General features: G+C 59.0%; 1 protein-coding gene across 1 annotated transcript in view; it reads left to right on the top strand.

Annotated features, from left to right (window-relative positions):
- The window catches only part of CDH4 (cadherin 4), a gene marked incomplete at its 5' end in the record, with an annotated part of 111,444 nt that overhangs the window by 26,030 nt on the left and 65,803 nt on the right, over positions 1-19,611 (top strand). The window contains 2 exons of the mRNA XM_081097674.1: positions 18,667-18,844; positions 19,047-19,153. Coding sequence (XP_080953800.1) covers positions 18,667-18,844; positions 19,047-19,153 — 285 coding nt within the window. The remainder of the gene's footprint in view (positions 1-18,666; positions 18,845-19,046; positions 19,154-19,611) is intronic.

The following is a 19,611-nucleotide window of genomic DNA, read 5'->3' as shown; positions in this document are numbered from 1 at the left end:
GCAAAACTAAGCCGGCAGCTGAGCAGCACCTGAGAGAGCACCTGCAAGGAGGTGCCCCGCCCCCCCCCCCCCCCCCCCGACAGACACACACTCACACACACCGCCGGCAGCCTCCCTCCCGCCCCCTCCACGGGGAGCTCAGCTCTGCCTGCGCATCCGCATCCAGAGGACGGCCAGGAGCTTACCTGAGCTCACGGCCTCAAGAACAGTCTGCACACCTGAAAAGAGCGGGAAGAGAGCGCACGACTGAGGGTTCTGTGTCTCGGCAGCAACCTGCTGTCTCCGCTGTGACTTGCTCTGAGGCTCCTTTGTCCCAAGAGGGCAGAGCTGGGCACACAGCATTTTCAGTTCGCCTGTCGCCTCTGGGAGGCAGCGTTGACCATCTGCTGTGGCCAACCTGGGATGGGCCAGGCCTGGCACTTTGCTTTTGGAAGTGAGGGGCCAGATCAAGGTTGGGCTTTCCATTAAGACTAATAGAATCCAATGAGGATAAAGGGGGCAAATGGTGACGAAAGGAGACTTGACTTGGGATGGTGAGCACACCACACAGTATACAGGTGATGTATTATAGAATTGCACACCTGAAACTATATAATTTTATTAGCTAACTAGAGGCTCAGTGCATGAAATTCGTGCACTGAGGGGTGTCCCTCAGCCCAGCCTGCACCCTCTCCAATCTGTGACCCCTCAGGGGATGTCCAACTGCCACACATAGGGCCTGAACCAGCAGTCGGACATCCCTCTCACAATCCAGGACTGCTGGCTCCTAACTGCTTCTGTCTGCCAGCCTGAACACCCCCTAACTGCTCCCCTGCCGGCCTGATTGATGCCTAACTGCTCCCCTGTGGGCCTGGTCACCCCTAACTGCCCTCCCCTGCTGACCTGGTCGCCCCCAACTGCCCTCCCCTGCAGGCCTGATCGCTCACAACTGCCCTCTCCTGCCGGCCACCTTGTGGTGGCCATCTTGTGACAATGTGAGGGTGGCCATCTTATGATGATGTGGGGATGGCCATCTTGTGACAACATGGGGCGGCCATCTTGTGGTGACGTGAGGGTGAGACGCCACCTACGCTTTTATTAGTATAGATGTTACCCCCCAATAAATTCATTGAAATTTTTTATTATTTCAGAGGGAGAGAGAGAAAAACATCAATGATAAGAGAGATTGGCTGCCTCCTGCACACCCCCCATTGGGGATCGAGCCCACAGCCAGGCATGTGCCCTTGACTGGAATCAAACCTGGGACCCTTCAGTCCACAGGCCGACACTCTATCCCATGAGCCAAACCAGCCAGGGCCATTTAAAATTTTTTTAAAGAACAATGGAATCCAAAGGTGACATAGATTGCAAGTTTCACATGCAGATTTGGACGGGGCTTACACAAATTCATAATGCTCAGTCCTAAACTGGTTGGTGAAGTATGACAGGTGGGTAGTACTAGTACATCCATACTCATTTAGGCCAGTATTCATCTCTCTGACCATCTGTCCACCCTTCCACTTACTCATCCTTTCATCCATCTATGCATCCATCACTCATCGATCGGTCCTTCCACTCACCAATTTATTATCCATCCATCTGTCCATTTATCCATCCATCATCCATCCATTTGTCCTTCCACCCACCAATTTATTATCTGTCCATCTGTCCATTTGTCTGCCCATCCACCCATCATCCATCCTTCTATCTGTACATTCATCCATCTGCCCCTCACCCACCCACTCCTCTACCCATTCATCTGTCCACTTGTCCATCCACCCATCTACCCACCCATTTGGCCATTTGAGTACCCGCCCCTCTCCGCACCCCCACTGCTCCTGGCAGCAGCAGGACCTGAGGTCAGAATTCGGGCACAGCCACAGCGACACTCCTGCTGCTTTTCCAAGACACTCAAGCCCTTTGAGGTAAAGGACAAACCGAACAGGCAGAAACCTGCAGCAGTACTTTCCACCCTTAAATCGTTTCAGCATTTGAAAACTCCCCAATGAGGATGAAGGTAATACGTTGGTGACCGTGGTGGGCAATTCTTCCAGGGGGTCGGGGAGCGCCATTCCATTTGGTGTGACTATAAGCCTATACAACTCTGACTTGACAAGGAGGCCGACCCCCAAGGAGGGCGCTGGGCCAGAGAACCTGTCCAGATCGTCTTCCTAAATCATCAACAGCAACAGAAATGTGGGCTGATCAAAGAACCGTGTGTGTTTCTTCGGATTTCTCCTTGGAGGAAATGTTAGTGTTTTAGAGGCTAGTCCATCTTGGGTCAGAGGAAAAGGGACCCACCTGGTCACCATAGAGGCATTTGTTACACATGGACTCTGCCATCATTGAGGCACAACGGTGGCCACACTTTTGTGGCCCCACCCTGTCTTTGAGAGCTGACCCCGTGATGGTGGAGACAGAAGAGAGAACGGAAACTGTCAGACCTGGAAGGAACCACGAGAAAAACAACCCAGGGATGAGACAGGCCAGAATGGGCAGGTGGGGGGCGGGGAGCAGATGCTTTAAATGGGGCACGTCCGTGAAAGCTGCGCCAAGACTAAGAGCTGGCTGTGCAGCCATCAGGCAGCGAGAGCAGCAGGTGCAGGCCTGAGCTTGGCACACCACGGGGCGGAAGTCTGCGGCAAGAATGCGGCCAGCAAGCCGAGGCGGTGGGAGAGCAGGCCCGTGAGGAGGGCCGGAAGCAGGTCACACGGGGCCTCTGGAGGCCCATCACAGGGTAAGAAGCCTTGAAGAACGCCATCGGGTTTGCTGTCTGCCCGGCGCCTTCGGGTGCCGTGTGGGGGTAGAAGTATAAGGACAAGAGCTGCGCCAGAGCACAGGGAAGGAGGGAGTCGGCCCAAGAGTGGACGTGGGCCTGGGCAGGACCAGAGAGGCGTCGGTGAGGAGAGGAAGGGTGGGGGAGCCCAGCGAGGTAGGTGGGAAGCGTGGACAGGACCCAGGCCTTGTTCAGGAGGTGGGAGGTGGAGGAGAGGGAGACCTTGAGGCTGGTTCCCGGACCTGCAGCCTGGGGAGTGTGTTAAAATGCAGATCCCGGGCCCTGCAGACCTGGCTGGGCTGGGGAAGGTGCGTCGCTGAGGCCTCTCTTTTCCCAGTAAGGCCCAGCCTGGTTTTGTGCAGCCAGCAGCCTCTGCCCCTGAGGAACCGGGTTGGGATGGGGCGTGGTCCTCTGGTCCACACCCACTGTGTCTGGTCCCGCTCAGCAGGTCACTGGCTGACACCTGCCTCCTAGCAACGCTGGCAGCCAATAAAAATGACCCCCTCCGACCCTGTCTCATTGAGAACCAGAGGCCGAGGGTCCTCTGAGCTCTCCCTGAGCCTCGGTCCTCTTAATGCAAAATTGAAAAGCTTTTCATGTGGTTAAATACACGCCAGCAACTGTCAGAGCCGTGGTCACTGAGGATTAATTTATAGCTGAACCATTTCTGATCAACTGTTACTTAAATTAGCCCCAATAAACATTTCTGAATAATCAGATAGTATTTGAATGTCTTAAAAGGAGTCAGTACCGTCTGATGACTTCTGTCAGGAGGTCAGAGCACGGAGGCGGCCCGTGGGTCTGGCTGGTGAGTGTGGGCTGGATGACACCGGCTGTTATCCTCGGGGGAAGGGTCCCATAAGTTTCAGAAAGTAGGAGCATTGTTTTCGACATTCCCGTGAGTATCAGGAGAATTTGAGCGAGCTGTCCGCATTCCGAAGTCAAACTCTAAATAAAGACCCAGGATTCTACCCAGAACTCCCCATTCAGGCAGCAGCCGCCCAGGCCTGAGGTGGGGCCTCGCCCCCTGGGGGTTGGGGAGGGCATTGGCCAGCGCACACATCCGGGGCCTCGTCCTCCCCACTGGGATGTGGACACTCCACCCGGTCCTGGAGGCAGGCTGCTGGGGTGACTGCAGACGTGGGTGCTGGCTCAGTGGGAGGGGCCCCCCCACCGTGTGCTGGACCCCATTGCTGTCAGCGGCTGCAGGCATCCCCGTGGCCCCGCTAGACCCGTGCGGGACACACGGTGTTAGTGCGTCACGTGTACTCTGTGCTGTATTCTCACAACAGTGAGCGAGAGGAAGTGCCGCGAAGAGAAGAATAAAAAGAGAAAGCACATTTACAGCACTGTGCACGTTTACTGAAAAATCCGCGAACACGTGGACCTGCACCTCTCAAACCTATGTTGTTCAGGGGTCAGCGGTATAAAAGAGTTAAATTTCTGGTTTTGTCCGTGAGTCGTTTGTCAAGGAAGTTACCGCAAGAGGCACGTGTTCTCTCACTGGGTTTGTTTTTGTAGGGCGAGGACAATAGGGTACAGATGTTAAAGGGGGGGGGCGGGGGTGCAGGTGGTGAAAGCCAGCTTGCAAACCGCCCAGCCTGCCGTTAGGTCCGAGAGCCGCCGAATGGCAGCGATGGGCCGGACGGAGTTCGTCTCCACATTGAGCCCCTGCAGGCCGAGTCCTCATCCCGGGCGCATGTGCACCGGCCACAGCCTCAGAGCCTCGGGGTGCCGACGTGGGGTTCATGCCGCAGCGGGTCCGACGTGGGGTTCGATGCCGCAGCGGGTCTGACGTGGGGTTCGATGCCGCAGCGGGTCCGACGTGGGGTTCATGCCGCAGCGGGTCCGACGTGGGGTTCGATGCCGCAGCGGGTCCGATGTGGGGTTCATGCCGCAGCGGGTCCGACGTGGGGTTCGATGCCGCAGCAGGTCTGACCGGGTCCGACGTGGGGTTCATGCCGCAGCGGGTCCGACGTGGGGTTCATGCCGCAGCGGGTCCAACGTGGGGTTCATGCCGCAGCGGGTCTGACGTGGGGTTCGATGCCGCAGCGGGTCCGACGTGGGGTTCATGCCACAGCGGGTCCGACGTGGGGTTCATGCCGCAGCGGGTCCGACGTGGGGTTCATGCCGCAGCGGGTCCGACGTGGGGTTCATGCCGCAGCGGGTCCGACGTGGGGTTCGATGCCGCAGCAGGTCTGATGTGGGGTTCATGCCGCAGCGGGTCCGACGTGGGGTTCGATGCCGCAGCAGGTCTGATGTGGGGTTCATGCCGCAGCGCGTCCGATGTGGGGTTCGATGCCGCAGCCGGGGAAACACTGCCTCACCCTTCACTCTGGCAGCCGTTTAATTTCCGGGGCAAAAGGTGACAGAATGAAGGTGGGAATCTTCGTCCCAACCATGGCAGCTGTTCAGGGTGCCACTGTCCAGGGCACGCGTGTGCCATCCCACAGGTGGGCACAGATTCTGAGCCGGCGCCCATGAGGCCGGGCGGGGCGGGTAGAGTGGCATCTGGCCCCAAGGACGCGTTCAGGGCCATCTCCTCCCGAGACCAGTGTGGGGCGTGGGCAGGGCTTGGGCTCCTGAGACCAGAGCTGCACTTGGGAGAGCGCAGGTCTTTCTAACTGCCCAGAGGCCCTCTAATAGCAGGTTGCTAAGAAACCGCCACAGCAGACGATTTAGAAAACGTCTCATTTGTCTTGATGTGTATGAGTCTCCAGCGCCATGGAAACAGCCCAGCCGCCCCGTTGGAGCACTGCAGGGTGCGCGGGGGGCGGGTCCTGGGAGGGACTCCAGTGGTCGGTGGGTGAGCCAGGCTGGGGTCGCCTGTGCAGAGAAGCCATCGTGGGAAAGTCCGTGCCGTTGGAAGAAAGAGCGGGTGTTGTCAAGCCCACAGCCTCCGTGTTCTAGAACCACAGGAAGGACCAGCCTCGCCCCGCCCAGCCGGAGTCGGGGTTCGGTTGGACAGTCCAGCTTCGGGCTTTGCTCTCGGCAGCTGGTACCAGGGTGCCCAGACCCATACAGTGTCTGAGTTTGAGGCTGTTCAAGCTCAAATCGCTGGATGCAGAATCTCCCTTCCCCACCTGCTCCTCTCCGCCGGGGTCCACAGGCCCTTGTCCCCTGTGAGGCTTGGCAGCTCCTGCCATCTGGGAGAGCAGCGGCCTGGGCTGTGATCGTGTGTGTGAAGCAGCCACGTAGTAATGACCAAACAGCATTCAGAAAAGTAAGCAGAAGCAAGAGGACAGACAAGCTGAGGAATGACAGCCCTCAGGCTGAAGGAACCGGACAGCAAAGCCCCTGGGAAATGTGCTGAGTAGAGAGGATGAGCAGGGCGCTGGGCACTTTGAAATGCAGGCAGGAGGTGACGGAGAGTTCTGTCTGCACCTGGTACTTGATCAGCCCTCCGGATGTCTCGAGCTGCTCAGCAAGTCCAGAGACTCACAGCCAATCACGTCATCTGTCACTGTGTTAAATAGCATCCACCCAGCGTTTCGCTTGCAGGCCTGGCCGGGACGCAGGCTCCAGAACCGTGCTGGCTGGACTGAGCTGGGCTGGGCGCCACCTCGGGCGAGCCTGCCACAGACACAGTGATCCTGGCCGGGGCGCGTCTCCAGCGTGAAAGTGGACAGTGAGCCAGCTCGTCCCAGTCCAAACCGCAGTGTGCGGGAGGCAGCTAAGTGCAGGGAAATTCACTCCTGCCCCATTAGGGTCACTCAGAGATGGTGTAGCTGACTGCACGCCGGTACAGTAGCTTAGAAAGCATGCCCCGGCCAGGTGGCAGGTGGCAGGTGCCACGGGGAGGCCACGGCGGCAGGGCTCTCACCCCACAGAGCTCTGGTTCAGGAACACTGTGTCTTCTCCACCTGTCACCAAGGAATCCCCACTCCCAGAATCCAACTTGGCTTTTGAACCTAACGGGCACATCTGTATCCTGGGCCTGTTTTCAGTGCAGGGGAGGGAAGAACACAGCTGAGGACACACTGTCACCGGTGCCTGCGTCAGGACGAAGCCTCTGTGCAGCCTCGTTCTGAGAGGGCGGCACATTACGGACCAGCTCTCAGTCTAACGATGTGGAGGATTCCCTCGGTCCCGGCGCTGCCCTTCCCAGATCTCAGTAGGTCTCGGCACATTAGGGGAATGTATAAAAATTCATCCTAATGAGATCTGCAACAGAAGAGCAATCGGCGCGGCTCCTCAGAGCAGCTCCTCCAGCACCACTCGCCCTCCCAGTGCTGGCAGCCCTCGCCCGCGGCCACACGGTCACGCTGGCCCGTCGCGCCCTTCCCAACTCCCCTTCCCGCTCTCCGCCGTTAGCTGGACCCTATTGCTCCCCAATGCTGTTATTTAAACCAACCCGCCTTTTACACTGAAGTTTACTTTAAAGGACATTTTATGTAACCATCCGCTGTCACTGGCCTAAAGAGACTGGAACCCCCAACACGGCAGCAAAAACGACATTATCGTTTAAACCACCCGTCACCGACAAATATCACAGCCTGGGGAGTGAATGTCAACAACGGGCAGCGGTGAGCAGTCCCCTGGCTGAGGACTTGCACGTGGAAGCACAGTGCGTGGATCTGATTCTGCCCCGGAGGGGGCGCGCCCCCTGTCACAGCTCAGAGCGTCTCCGGGACGATAGCGGGCTGGCTCGGCTCAGAAATAACTTGTAGCCCTGAATGTCGTGGGAAACTGTGCATGTCACCCAGGAAGACAAAGGGATCTGTTTCTTCACAGGTTTCAGAACTAAAAGCAAACCAAACCCCAGTCGGAGGAGCCGAACCAGGCGACACCTCCTTTAAGGGGCAGCCGGCGTGCCCACAGCGTGGGACCAACCAGGTCTGCGCGTGGGGGAGGGGAGGCGGAGTCTGGCGTGGGGATGGGCGGCGGGGCAGCTGGAGGTGAGGAGACCAAGGCTAGGCTTCCTGCTTGAAGGCTGGGGAGGACAGAGAGCGGTGGGCCCGCCAGGACGGGCTCTGCGTCGCCCCGGAGCAGCTTGGACAGGGCAGAGCTTGACCGCGCGCACACAGCACATCAGGAGTGCACAGCTACCGGCCTCCGGTGGGCCAGGGCGGTGGGCGCGGAGGCTGGGCCAGGCTGAGAACTGGTCTAAGTCTCTGGGGCCACGGCAGGTTCTGTCGGGAGAGAGGTGATCTGGGTTTCGTTTTAAAAGATCCCTGTGTGGGTTGCTGCAGGTGCCCTGCGAACAACCACCCATGTGACCCCGGGTTTCTTGCTCACCTCGGGGGCCTGGCTGGGGCTGGGCTGAGCGGGTCTGGGAACCTCCAGGGGACCCAGGCCATCCTGCAGACAGAGGGCGGCCCTGGCCAGGCAGGGCACTGGCTCACCCAGGAAGGCGAGGGCCGTCGGCATGGATGCCAGCAGCCTCGTGTTGTTGAAGTCGCCCCCCACACCCCGTCAAGGGCAGCGGGGGCGGGGCGGGGCGGGGTGGGGCGGTGTGCTAGCTGTTCGCATCCCCGTCCTCGGTGTCGTCACTGCCGGCTCCCATGTGCGTCCTGATGGCTGTCCTGTGGCAGGTTCCTCAGACTCTCCCAGCAAACACTGGCCCAGCCAGAGGCAGTGAGAGAGGGCATGCTTAGAGTTTACCGGGCACAGAATTCTGGTTTTGCCAGAAGTAGAAGTTCCGGAGGTCTGTGGCCAGTGTGCGTACCTAGCATGGCTGCACTGCCACTCACAGGAGGAGGGTGGGGGATTTCACATTAGGCGGCCTTTTACCTCAATAGAAAAAGAATTGCTAGGCCGAGCTAGGCACCCTAAAATAAAATCTACCTCCCCCTTATTTTAAGGAATTCGTCTTTTAAGTAGGACATGCTGAGTCGAGCCTGCAGCTCCCTGTATAGCGTGCGTTTCTCGGGACCTTTTGCCGCGAGGAACAAAGCCAACAAAATCAACCCATTGAAAAGGGAAAAGAGATGGAAAAATGTTCACCTCTAAGGGTGTGGGGGCTTGAGGGGCCCAGCCTCACCAGTGCTGCTGCGTGAGTGGCACTCACCGTCCATGGGTAAGCCCAGCAGCACCCACGCAGGGCCCCCGGCCTGCAGCCCGGCCAGCTGTCCTGAAGACGGTCCACGCGGGGCTCCTGCTTGATGCCCTGGGTGGTTTGACCACACCCCCTGGGCACTCCCAGCAGTTTCCCCACTGGGCGCCGCACCAGCCTTCCACGGTCCCTGGGTTCATGGGCTCTCAGGTGGCTGCCTCCACTGCTCCCGTCCCTGGTAGCAGAACTCAGACTGGGACTGGGCGCGTGTGATGGGGGGTGGGGGGAAGTGCCCAGTAGAAGAGGAGGGAGGGGAGCAGGCAGGATGGGTGGGGAGAAAGCTAAGCGAGGGTGTGGTCTCAGCAGAGCCCAGCCTTGGCCTGCCCCTCAGCCCCGGCCCACCCCTCCTGGGTGCCCGTTCGCATAGCCGTTCCTGGGCAGGGCTGTCTGGGGGCTCCCGTTGGCCAAGAGGAGCAAACCATTGACGGGGCAGCTGGGAGCTGCAGGCAGCGGGGAGGGCCTGCTGCCTGGTGAATGGGTGCGGGCACAGCTGCAAGGGGAGCCCCTCTCTTAACGTGTCCTCTAACCGCCCGGGAGAGCTTCCCTCCCCGCAGGGCCTGTGTTGTAAGTCAGACCATCCCAAGCACGGCCTTGAGGTTTGATGAAGACCCTCTCCACGCTCCGCCACCGACCAGCCGGAACCCATGGCATGTGTGTAGAAGATGGCTCACTACCGCAGGCCCGTGGGAGAGCTGAGGGTGGCAGGGTGCAGCGTGGGCGTTTCCAGGGATTGCTTCTGTGTAAAAGTCACGCAGCCTCCTCCCCCATCCCCTCAGCCAAGCGTGCCCCAGTGTGTGGAGAAGTGACTCGTTTCTAAGCAGCTGCCTGTCCCCCGGTGTGGCGACAGGGCGGCCAGGTGTCCTCACAAAAACAGCTCAGGGGAGGCCATGCCACCTGGGAACACGCAGGGCTGGCGTCTGACCAGCAGGCGGCCGAGGGCCCACCGCACCCAGGACAGCGCGCCGCCCGGCCTGCGGCTCCCAGGGTCACAAGTTTCACGCTTCGTTCGACTAGAGACCGACTCGGATTCACAGGCAACCGCCTCCCTCCTCACACGGAGAGAGCGGTCTTAAATTATTCCTGCCGCAGATTCCAACCAGAATCGCTAACACCCTTGGCAAACCCCTTCAGTTCTGAGAATTATCCGTGTAAACAAGATTGAGCTGGGGTTTAAAATGTGTTTCTGGTCCCTCCGGCACTACAGCGGCCCCAACCTCTTTCCGCCAACCAGGGTGCTGATCCAGCCACCGCGCCAGCCCTGGGCAATCCTCGCCAATTCTCGTGCTGCGAGCGCTTGTGTGGGTGATCACAGCGCCCTTTTGTTGGGGCACTCAGGTACCCACTGGCCTCACCTGTACCTCTCGCCCGGCCCTGACGCCCAGGTCAGATGGAGTGAGCATCACAGATGAGGACACGGAGCCTCAGAGAGGCTGAGTCACTTGCCCAAGGTCACACAGCGGGGAGGCAGCAGCGTCACACCCAGCACTGCCTGCTTCCCAAGCCCCAGTGGGGACACTGCAGCGAGAAGAGCCGGAAGCCTCGCCCGACTGTGTGACTGTGTGACTGTGTGACTGTGGGCCACCTGCTTGCCTCGTCTGTGAGAGGGGACAGTCGAGGCCCCCCTCCCAGACAGAGGACTGACACCCGGCACGCCCCAGGGACTGCCATCTCCTCCTCACACCATTACCCTCATTTTGTAGACGAACAGAGTGAGTCACAGACTGTGTGTAACTTGTCCAAGGTCACACGGCTGGGACGTAAGAGCAGGGTGGGAACGCAGGCCAGCTGAGCAGTCCCTGGGGCAACGCAGCCCAGGGGCGAGGCTGGCAGAGCTGCCCCACGAGCCGCTCCTCACAGCCCCTTTGCCTAGTCTCTGCGTCCCCCCCTGCCCCCCGTAAGCTGGTGCACACCGACCTCTCACACCAGAATAACTTGCAGAAACTCACAGTGCAGGAGACACCAGTGGAGCACGGGTTGGGGGCACATTGCAGCGGACGGTTCAACGGTGCTCTGTGTGGGCTGCCTATGGGCCCTGAAAGGGAGACCCACCAAATGCGTGTTCCAGGTGCTGGGCGGCAATGGTGGTGCCTTCAGAAGCTCCTGATCCGCACCTGCCAGGGCTGCGGCACTGCTGCGCGGGGCAGGGAGCATTACTCAGGCAGCAAGCGTCCTCGCGGCCAGGCACCTGCCACTGAGCCACATTTCGAAGACAGCATGTCCCACCTGGGCCAGTGGGCGGTATCAACGCTGTCACTGCTTCGCATGAAGCCCCAGTGAAGGCAATGCCCCTCGTACCCCACGGCAGACATCCGTGTGCCCCGCCCGCGTGCGCGGCAGCCCAGCTCCTCTGCTCCACCAGGGTGCCCCGCCCGCGTGCACACAGGTGTGGCCCGCAGGACACGGCTCCTGAAACTATTTCTTCCCGTCGCCAACCCGGGGATCCCTGCCTGCTTTCACAGCAGCCAGGGCCGCTGAACAGGACGCTGGGAAATCCCTCACCCTGAGCGCTGCCTTTGGGGGGGTGTCACATGGGCATAGGTGTGCCGGAGGGCGGGATGGGGACAGGCCCGGCAGAAAGGCTGGTGCTGTTCAGCCTCCGAGTCTTCCCAGGCGATCACCAGGACCAGGGCTGACATCCACCGCAGAGGCGACTGGGTCTCAGAGCCTGGCCGGGCCACCCCCTGCGGGGTGGTAGGCGGGTCACAGGCACCAGGCTTCATGACACGACCTATTTGGGCGGCCCCAGGAATGGCCTCGGCCGGGGTTCCAGCAGCTTCTGTGCTTGTGAGCACATTGGTGACCTCATCTGTGCCCAGGAGAGTACAGCCTCACAGGCCTCGGGATGCGCCCTCAGAATTGAACTCCTCCATCCGCCCCCAGTGGAAAACCTGCTCCCTGGAACCAGCGGCCGCGAACAGGCCTGGAGAGTGCGTTCCGGCCCCAGGGCCGCCGCCGGGGAGATTCCAAGCCAGCCTGGGAATAAGCCCGGACGCCGGCTTCCTGTGTCAAGTCTTTGAAACTGTTCCCTAGATGACCGAACGCAGTGCGTGGTGGCCAGGAGTGGAGCGCTCACGCAGAGGAGACGGCGTGGCGCCAGGCTGCCCTCGTCCTCCCGCTTATCTGCTTAGCCCTCCGTGCTCTCATTTACAAGAGGGTTTGAGCCGGCACTTCCGTTTGGCCTTGGCACACAGGCGCTAATGCACCCAAAACCCACCAGCTCAGGCCCTCGCTGGGGAGCCACGTGGGGCTTTCCCTGGGACCCCTGGGAGGCGCCCGTGTGGTCTTGCTGAGCTGTGGCCTGGAAGCTGGTCCTGGAGGGGAAGGCAACAGAGGGAGGTTCTTCCTGGAGGTGTGGCCACCGTTCCCAGCCTGAAAACCCACTGAGGTTGGTGTTTGCTCTCATCATTCTTTTCCTGGTAACGATATTTCCCCTGACGTTCACAGGGGATAAAACACCAGCAAGATTAAACCACTTTCACAATTGCTCCCCGATTTTCTAAATGCAAAAGCAGCAGTTCCGCTGGCATGGTTCAGAGGACCTTCTTCTGAAAATAGGACGGGAAATTCTATTTTCCACTTCCTTAAGCACCAAATCTATTTTCCTCTGTCCTGTGAGGTGCTAATTTCTATGACAGCAGAGGCTGTGCTCCTGCCACCCAGAGAGGCTCACTGGTTACAAGTGTAGCTTGAGCCAGAGGCCACCCCTCGCCCCTTGCAAGGGGCCAGCCCGTGCTGGAAGCCGAGATCTGTGCCCGGCGGGCAGAGTCCACTGGGGTCTGGAAGGCACCCAGGGGGCGCGGTTGCCTCCGGTTGCCGGCAGGACAGAGGTCTCCTAAGGCCCCACTGCGAACCTGGGCTTGCAGGGTTCACTTACACTTGTGCTCAACCCCTTCTACCACCTGAACTTGTTTCCATAAGTGGCGTCAACCTTATAGCAGGAAAAGGGCCGGAGAGGCCGCGTGCTCGCCGGACCCTGGGCCTGGGCCGTGGACCCCCAGGCGGCCTGCCTCCCGGAGCGCCAGGAGCCCGCAGTCCTCGCCGCGCCTGGGCCCCCACCTCAGGCTTTAGTCAGCGGGGCTGCCTCTGGCCTCCAGGTGGCTTACAAGTGTGGGGAGTTGCCTTTGTCTCCCCCGTGGGCCTGGAAGGTTTCTGACCCGGTGCGGTCTGTCCAGGTCCCAGGAACAGAGCTGCAGACTGGCTCTCCGGCTTTTCTGCACGTCTTCGTCCCCACAGACCTTGCAAGTCCCCCTAATTCACGACACAGAAAAAGTGGGTCCTTGTCAACTCCTCCTGCTCATCGGTCTTTCCATCCTGAACTGCTAGAGAGCTGTCGGGGTCCCTGGAATGTGCTCAGGTGGGCGCCACCACAAGAGCCCCAGGGCTGCATCTGGGCGCCCGGCCGTCCCCATCAGACCGCGGACCCTGCCTGGCGGGCCTCTGGCTTCTGTCCATTCTCAGCCCCACCCCCACCCTCATACCCCCTGCCCAGGCCTAGGATCTGTGGACCTGCACGAACTTCACCTCCATTTCCCGGAAGACCTTTCCTTGGAGAGCATCCCGGAACGTGTCCCCTCGGGAAGGGCGGGGCCCAGGGGAGGACGGAGCTTGTGTGCACCTGAGCTGCGTGTTCCAGAGGCATTTAACTTGCGTTCTGCAGCCCTCGGCTCTGCGATTGGTCACGTCGCCTCCAAATAACCGTGAAGACGGTCGGTGTGTTATGGAGGCGCAATCGGGCACCAACACTCACTGTTCCCACCCCTTTGGCCCAGATGCAGCCCTGTGTGCACCAGTCAGAAGGAAACACACTTCTGATGCCTGGACGGGTCATTCCCACTGCCGCCTGTTGGTGTAATTTACATGTGGGCTCGCAGCCCCGCCAGGCTGGGACAGCTAATGGCACACGCGATTCCTAGCCCTTCCCTGCAGCTCTGTCCCGTGAGGAGAGACATTCGTGGGCTCTCAAGCTCTATGGGTGGCAGGCACAGTCATCTGCCACATGCCGGGGGCTTCTCGGGGATGGACCGGCCAGCCGGGGCAGTACAGCATGGTGGGCGGATATTGCTGATCCGACTCTGTGGCCGGAACTGGGACACAGTGACTCTGAGAGGCCCGAGCGGAACTCCTCACGCAGGGACCCCTGGGCCAGTTTCACAGTCTCCTTCCTCCTACGAGACCTGCTGCTTTTCTCGGGAGCATCTCTGGCCTCCGTCCGCCTCCCTCATCCCCTGGCTGCACTTTGTTTCAGACGTGGGGCCCCCATCTTCACCCCCATCCTGTCTCTGCACTCATGTCCCCCAAGCCTTGCTTTTCCCAGAGAGCCCCATGGTCATTTGGGGTCCCCAAGACCCCCCCACAGTGCCCTCTCCTGGATGCCCCTTGCAGTGGCACAGCCAAGTGTCACTGGGCACTGACCACATAGGCACCTGACACTTGTGCCACATGGACAGCGCGGGCTCGGCCAGAGGGGCCTCCGTGGGCTGAGGGGAGAACATGCAAAGCAGGCTCTGGGCTCAGTCAAACCCAAGCTCACCTGTGCTCACAGGTGACACCACCTCCTCCCTGCGGAGCAGCTGGCCCTCCGTCCTGCTCACAGCAGCCCGGCGTCCCCGTCAGTCAGATAGGGACAGCAGTAGCCTCGCCAGGGATGGTGGGAGGAGAGAGGGGAGGCCACACCGGAATGGTGGCTGGAAGGAGCCTGGTCCAGGGTATGTGCTCACGGTGGGCCAGCCCAGATCAGGGGCAAATAGGGCCACCCAGCTGGCACCACTTCTAACATTCCTGAAGGGAGCTGCACAGCCTGTGGGCTCTCCTGAACCCAAGGCCTGACTCAGCTGCTGGTGGAGCTGAGCAGGGAGCCCAAGCACCTGTGCAGGCGCCGGCTCCTGACCGCGTGCCGAAGAGGGGGGCCCCGCTGACCCGTTCAGCTTCACACGGTGCCCCCGCGTGGGAGGGCAGCCTGGGGTGGGGTTACCAGCGGAGCAGTTGACTTTTTTTAAAAGTATAGATAGCATTTCTTAGTTCTTCAACACAAAGAAATAAGGGAAAGAAAGTGGTTTCTACCCCCCACTCAGTTCACCATTATTGACCTTTTATTTAAATAGAACATGTGAACACGCTTAGAAAATTCTCTTGAATTTCTAAAAAGTAGCATAGTAGAAAGTAGAGCCCTCCTCCCCTCCACCCACTTGGTCATAACCTTTTCTGATTTCTTTCCCCCAAAATGAGCCGGTGCGGATGTGCACGCGTGCACCTTGGTGAGGGTGAGACGTGAGAGCCGCCCTCGCCATCGCCGCTGTCCGGGCTGCCGGCGCCTCGTCCCCTTGGTGGCGGGAACGGCCTCGGCGGTCGGGCAGCAGGGCCCTCAAGAGAAGTCCAGCCGCCTTTGCCGGCCAGCGGGGTCGGCCGAGGGTGCAGGTGCGAGAGCGAGTGTCCAGCCGCCTCAGGTGTGGGAGGCTGCCCCCCCGCACCCCCCCCCCTTGCCCCGCCGCCCCGCCCCGGTCTGAGCACCTGCCCCGACCGCACCAAGGCATTTGCCTGGAGTCCTACACTCACGACGAAAACAGACTTCTCACTAACACCTTCGTGCCCATCATCCTCTTCTTCCGTTCAGAGGGGCCCTCGGATCTCCAAGCACACGGACCCTTTTCACCTCAGACACAGGCCCTGTGCTGCCCGCCAGCCCTGCCTTCCCTCTGAGCCCTCCGCCTGGTGGTGAGGACCCTGCCCCTCTGCACCCCTGGGGCTGCTTCCCTCGCAAGGAACTGAGTGTCCGACCTCCAGGCCTGAGCACTGGCTATTTCGTGTCATGAGAAGGGAAGACAGGGCTGCTTCACCAGCTCAGCGATGCCCTCAAGGACTCGGCCCCTTTAGTTCCTGGTTCCCACCTTAGCCGCTGGCTGTGTGCTCTCATGGTTGCAAGAGGGCTGCCATGTGCCTGCCACCTTGTCCCCTTGGAAAGGCGATGGTAGTAACTACCTTTTCGTGCCAGTTGCTGGGAAAGCTGAAATACCCAGCATCCCCTGCACTCTGTCCCTCTGTCTCATCCTTCAGAGACTGGTCCCAGATTGCCCTGAGCTGCACGGGGGGCTGGGACAGCAAATGTGGGCAAAATTCTAGACTCTGTGGTGAGAGACAGGGAAGGGGGAGGGTGGATGCGGGATTGGCCACGCTCCACGCACCTTCACAAGCTAGGAGGCTCCTCGGGCAGCTCCCTTCCCAGCTCCTCTGGCTTCGGGAGAGAGTAGATGTCTTATTTCGTCTTTAGGGAGAAAGGTGGGGCTTTGAGGTTTATACTTAGACACCTTCTCGTTAATAACTTACGTGTTTGCAGTGACCGTGCCGTCAAATGCTGGTGAATTATATGTTTGTTTCTTGGGAGCAGCGTAAAAAGCATCTGATGCCTACGAACATCAGTCGTGTAAATAAAAACCTCTGTCACTTATTCCTTTTAGTACAATAACATCTTGTCTCGTGTTGTGAGTGTCATGGTTGGGCCTCTGGTGACAGCAACAACTGAGGAAATGGCACTTTTTATAGAGCAGAGCTCGGTGATCAGAATGCTTGTTGGCTAAAGTGAAAGCTGATAAGGGAGTGGCCTCGCACACCTGTGGCTCCCGGGCTCTGAGGCGGAGGATGCGTGATCCAGCCAGCACGCGCCCAGGTGTCCAGGGTGCCCTCCGTGTGCCCGGTTCGAGGGTGGGGCTGGCGGGTGGGAAGAGCTCTGAGGAGGCCCTAGAGGGAGTGCCCACCAAGGATGTCACTGGGAAGTGCTGGGCTTCACCAAGTTTTTGGTGGGAAAGTTCGCCTTCCGTCAAGCATGGCCGACCAAAGGCCCCTGGGCCTGTCAGAATGGCCAGCTGCCCTCCTCACCCCTCTCCCTGCCCCCAGTCAGACCCCAGACACAACAGGAGACTGTGCCCCCCCCCCCCGCCATGATCTTTGAACATAAAGCTTCCAGGGCAGCAGGTTGAAGACCATGTGCAGCCCACCTGGGGCGGCACCGCCGTGCCACTGCCCGTCCATGGCAGGTGGGAGAGACGGCGACGTGATAGCCAGGTTTCTCAGAGAAACAGACCAAAGGCACGTGTGCAGTAGAAAGGAGATTTACTGTAAGGAATTGGCTCGTGCAGTTATGGAGTCTGGCAAGTCCAAAATCCGCAGCACGGGCCAACAGGAGGGGGACTCGGGGGGCGATGGTCAGATGAAGTCCGAAAGCTGTCTGCTGGGGACCCCCCTCGGGAGGCCGGTCTTTTGTCCTATTTAGGCTTCAACTGATGAGATGAGGCCCCCACTTGAGGGAGAGAATCTGCTTTTCTCAGAGTCCACTGATTCGAAGGGCAGTCTCACCCAAGACGGCCAGGCAAGGTGGCACACAACAGCCATTACACGTGGGACTAGAGCCCCAGGCCAGGCACTCGTCGCGGCCTCATTCCGGAGGCTGCGTCACCCTGACTGTGTCTCTGGTCTGGAAGCACCTGGGGTGAGGCACACAGTATTCCAGGAGACACCCCTCCTGGTGCTAAAATGAAAACCGATGAACTCTCCTAGAGTTTGGACCCACATTCAGAGAAGAACTGAAATAGTGGCCGTTCGTGATCATGTGGAAACTGTGACGGTTCTATCCCAGGCGGTGCCAGCCCAGTCGACAGGATCTTGGAGGACCAGCTTCCCTGGCATCAACAGCCAGCCATCGGGGGTTAAACTGTAAGGGCCGAGGCTGAGCGGGTGCACGGTGGGAGCTGGGGCTATGGGGCTTCCCGTTTCTGTTACAAGGGCCCAGGTCCGGGCCAGGCTGAGCATGAGACAACGGGGTGTGGTGGAGACTGCGGCGGACCCGAGAGCAGGCGCCCCAGGGAAGAGGGTCCTCTCCACCCTGCTGGATATTGCCAGGGGCCCACTGTGCCCAGATGTCCCAGTTTTTCAAGAGAAGCCAAAAAAATCCAAAATAAAACACCACCAACAACAAAAAAATATCCCAATTCTTATGAAAACAGTAGGACAAACAGAGCCTGTGGAAGGGCCCACCATTCACAGGGCCCCTTCCCAAGCCCACAGCCGTCGCTTCAGCGTGTTCTCACGCCCCATCCCACACATTCACCACAGCAGCCTGCACAGAAGGAGATCCCTGGCGCCCACGTTGGCTCCTGGCAGACAGTCCAGGCTCAAATGCAGCTGCACCCCCAGACCTCCCAACCGGAGGTCTACTAGACGGTCACATCTCTGCCTTCCTTGAGGCAGGAGCTGGGGACACAGAGTTGGGGAGACACTGTCGTCCCCCTTGGACATGCCCTGACTCAGAAGCCAGATCTGCTGTGCTTCCTGTCAGATGGTTCCAAGAGAAGCAAGCCATGCAGCCTCCTGCATGGCCGCCAACCCACCGCCACCCACCTCCCCTGGGAGTCCTGTGGGCCCCCCCATAGGGTGAGCGGAGTCTTCTCCACGACACTAGAGGGGCGACAGCGGGACCGGCTGAGTTAAAGCCCATCAACACTGTGAAGGTCGCCTCCAATTGGACGAGAGAAATAAAGCAGGTCTTACAACTTCCTGCTTCAGAATCATGCACTGAGGTGCATGTCTTTCGTTCTCCCTAAATCTGCATTTCCTATCATCATAAAAACCAGTGGAGTGGGGCAGTGCGGGACAGGGGAGGACATCTGTAATGCTCTCATCAATAAAGGCTTTTTAAACACAGGGTTTAGAAGCAGGAGAAACGTTTTAGAGATTGTTTGGTCCAAACCTTATTTTACAAAGGACATGGAAGTCCAGCAAGGGGAGGAGCTTGCCCAGGTCGCCCAGCAGGTGCCACTGGATGAGCGGGCCTTTTTGGATCACCACCCACACCGCCTCCCACCACCAGGGACACTTTCTCGTGGCTCTTTGTCATTGTGTGAGACTCATCAGCGTGTGCAAGAGAAGTGGACATCTGTCCAGCGCCCTAGTCCACTTGGCTGAGCTCTCCACCGAGCTCCTGGGGAGTCCCTCCAAGGGCCACCGGGCTCTCTCCCAGATCAAGCACGCTGGTCTCAAGGTGCCAAGTAAAGAAAACGTTCCTTCACCACAGCTTTCACTTGTGAAATCAGCTGCAATGTAAGAATTCTTCTTGAGAAGTGGAAGAGTCAGCTACTCCTTTCTGTTGCCCCACAAGTACTCTTAGATACGTCCATCTTTGGGGCTCACTAATAGTCTTCAGTATGGCTAGGTGACACGTGTGCGGTATCTCTTCATCTCCCTTTATAGGAGCAGATGACTCCTCATACCATGACGAGGCAGTGGTGCTGGCAATGATGCTGATGGTGGTGATAAATGTGAGGGTGACGGTGGTGATCATGATGGTGATGATGACGGTGGTGGTGGTGGTGAGGAGAAGGAGGAGGAGGAGGATGGCAATGTTGATGATGATAATGGTGATTATGGAGATGGTGGTGATGGGATGATGTGATAATGATGGTGGTGATAAATGTGATGGTGATGATGGGATGATGGTGGTGGTGATGGGAAGGTGATGATGAAGGTGATGGGATGGTGGTGATAAATGTGATGGTGATGATGGTGATGATGGGATGATGATGAAGGTGATGGGATGATGTGATAACGATGGTGGGGATAAATGTGATGGTGATGGTGGGATGATGGTGATGGTAGAGAAGGAAGAAGTTGCAACCCCATATCTTGAGCACTTTCTATGAATCTTCTAAATTACAAACATCTTTGTTTTGACCCTCTTGGAAATTTTGATGTAGTAGGTATCATCACCTTCTACATGAGGAGACAAGGGCTCGGGAGGCCAAACATGTCCACACTG

This window comes from Myotis nattereri (genome assembly GCF_964212035.1).
Source record: "Myotis nattereri genome assembly, chromosome: 8".
Lineage (NCBI taxonomy): Eukaryota > Metazoa > Chordata > Mammalia > Chiroptera > Vespertilionidae > Myotis > Myotis nattereri.
Note: the sequence above shows the minus strand (reverse complement) of the source record. Positions and strands in the feature narration are given on the sequence as shown.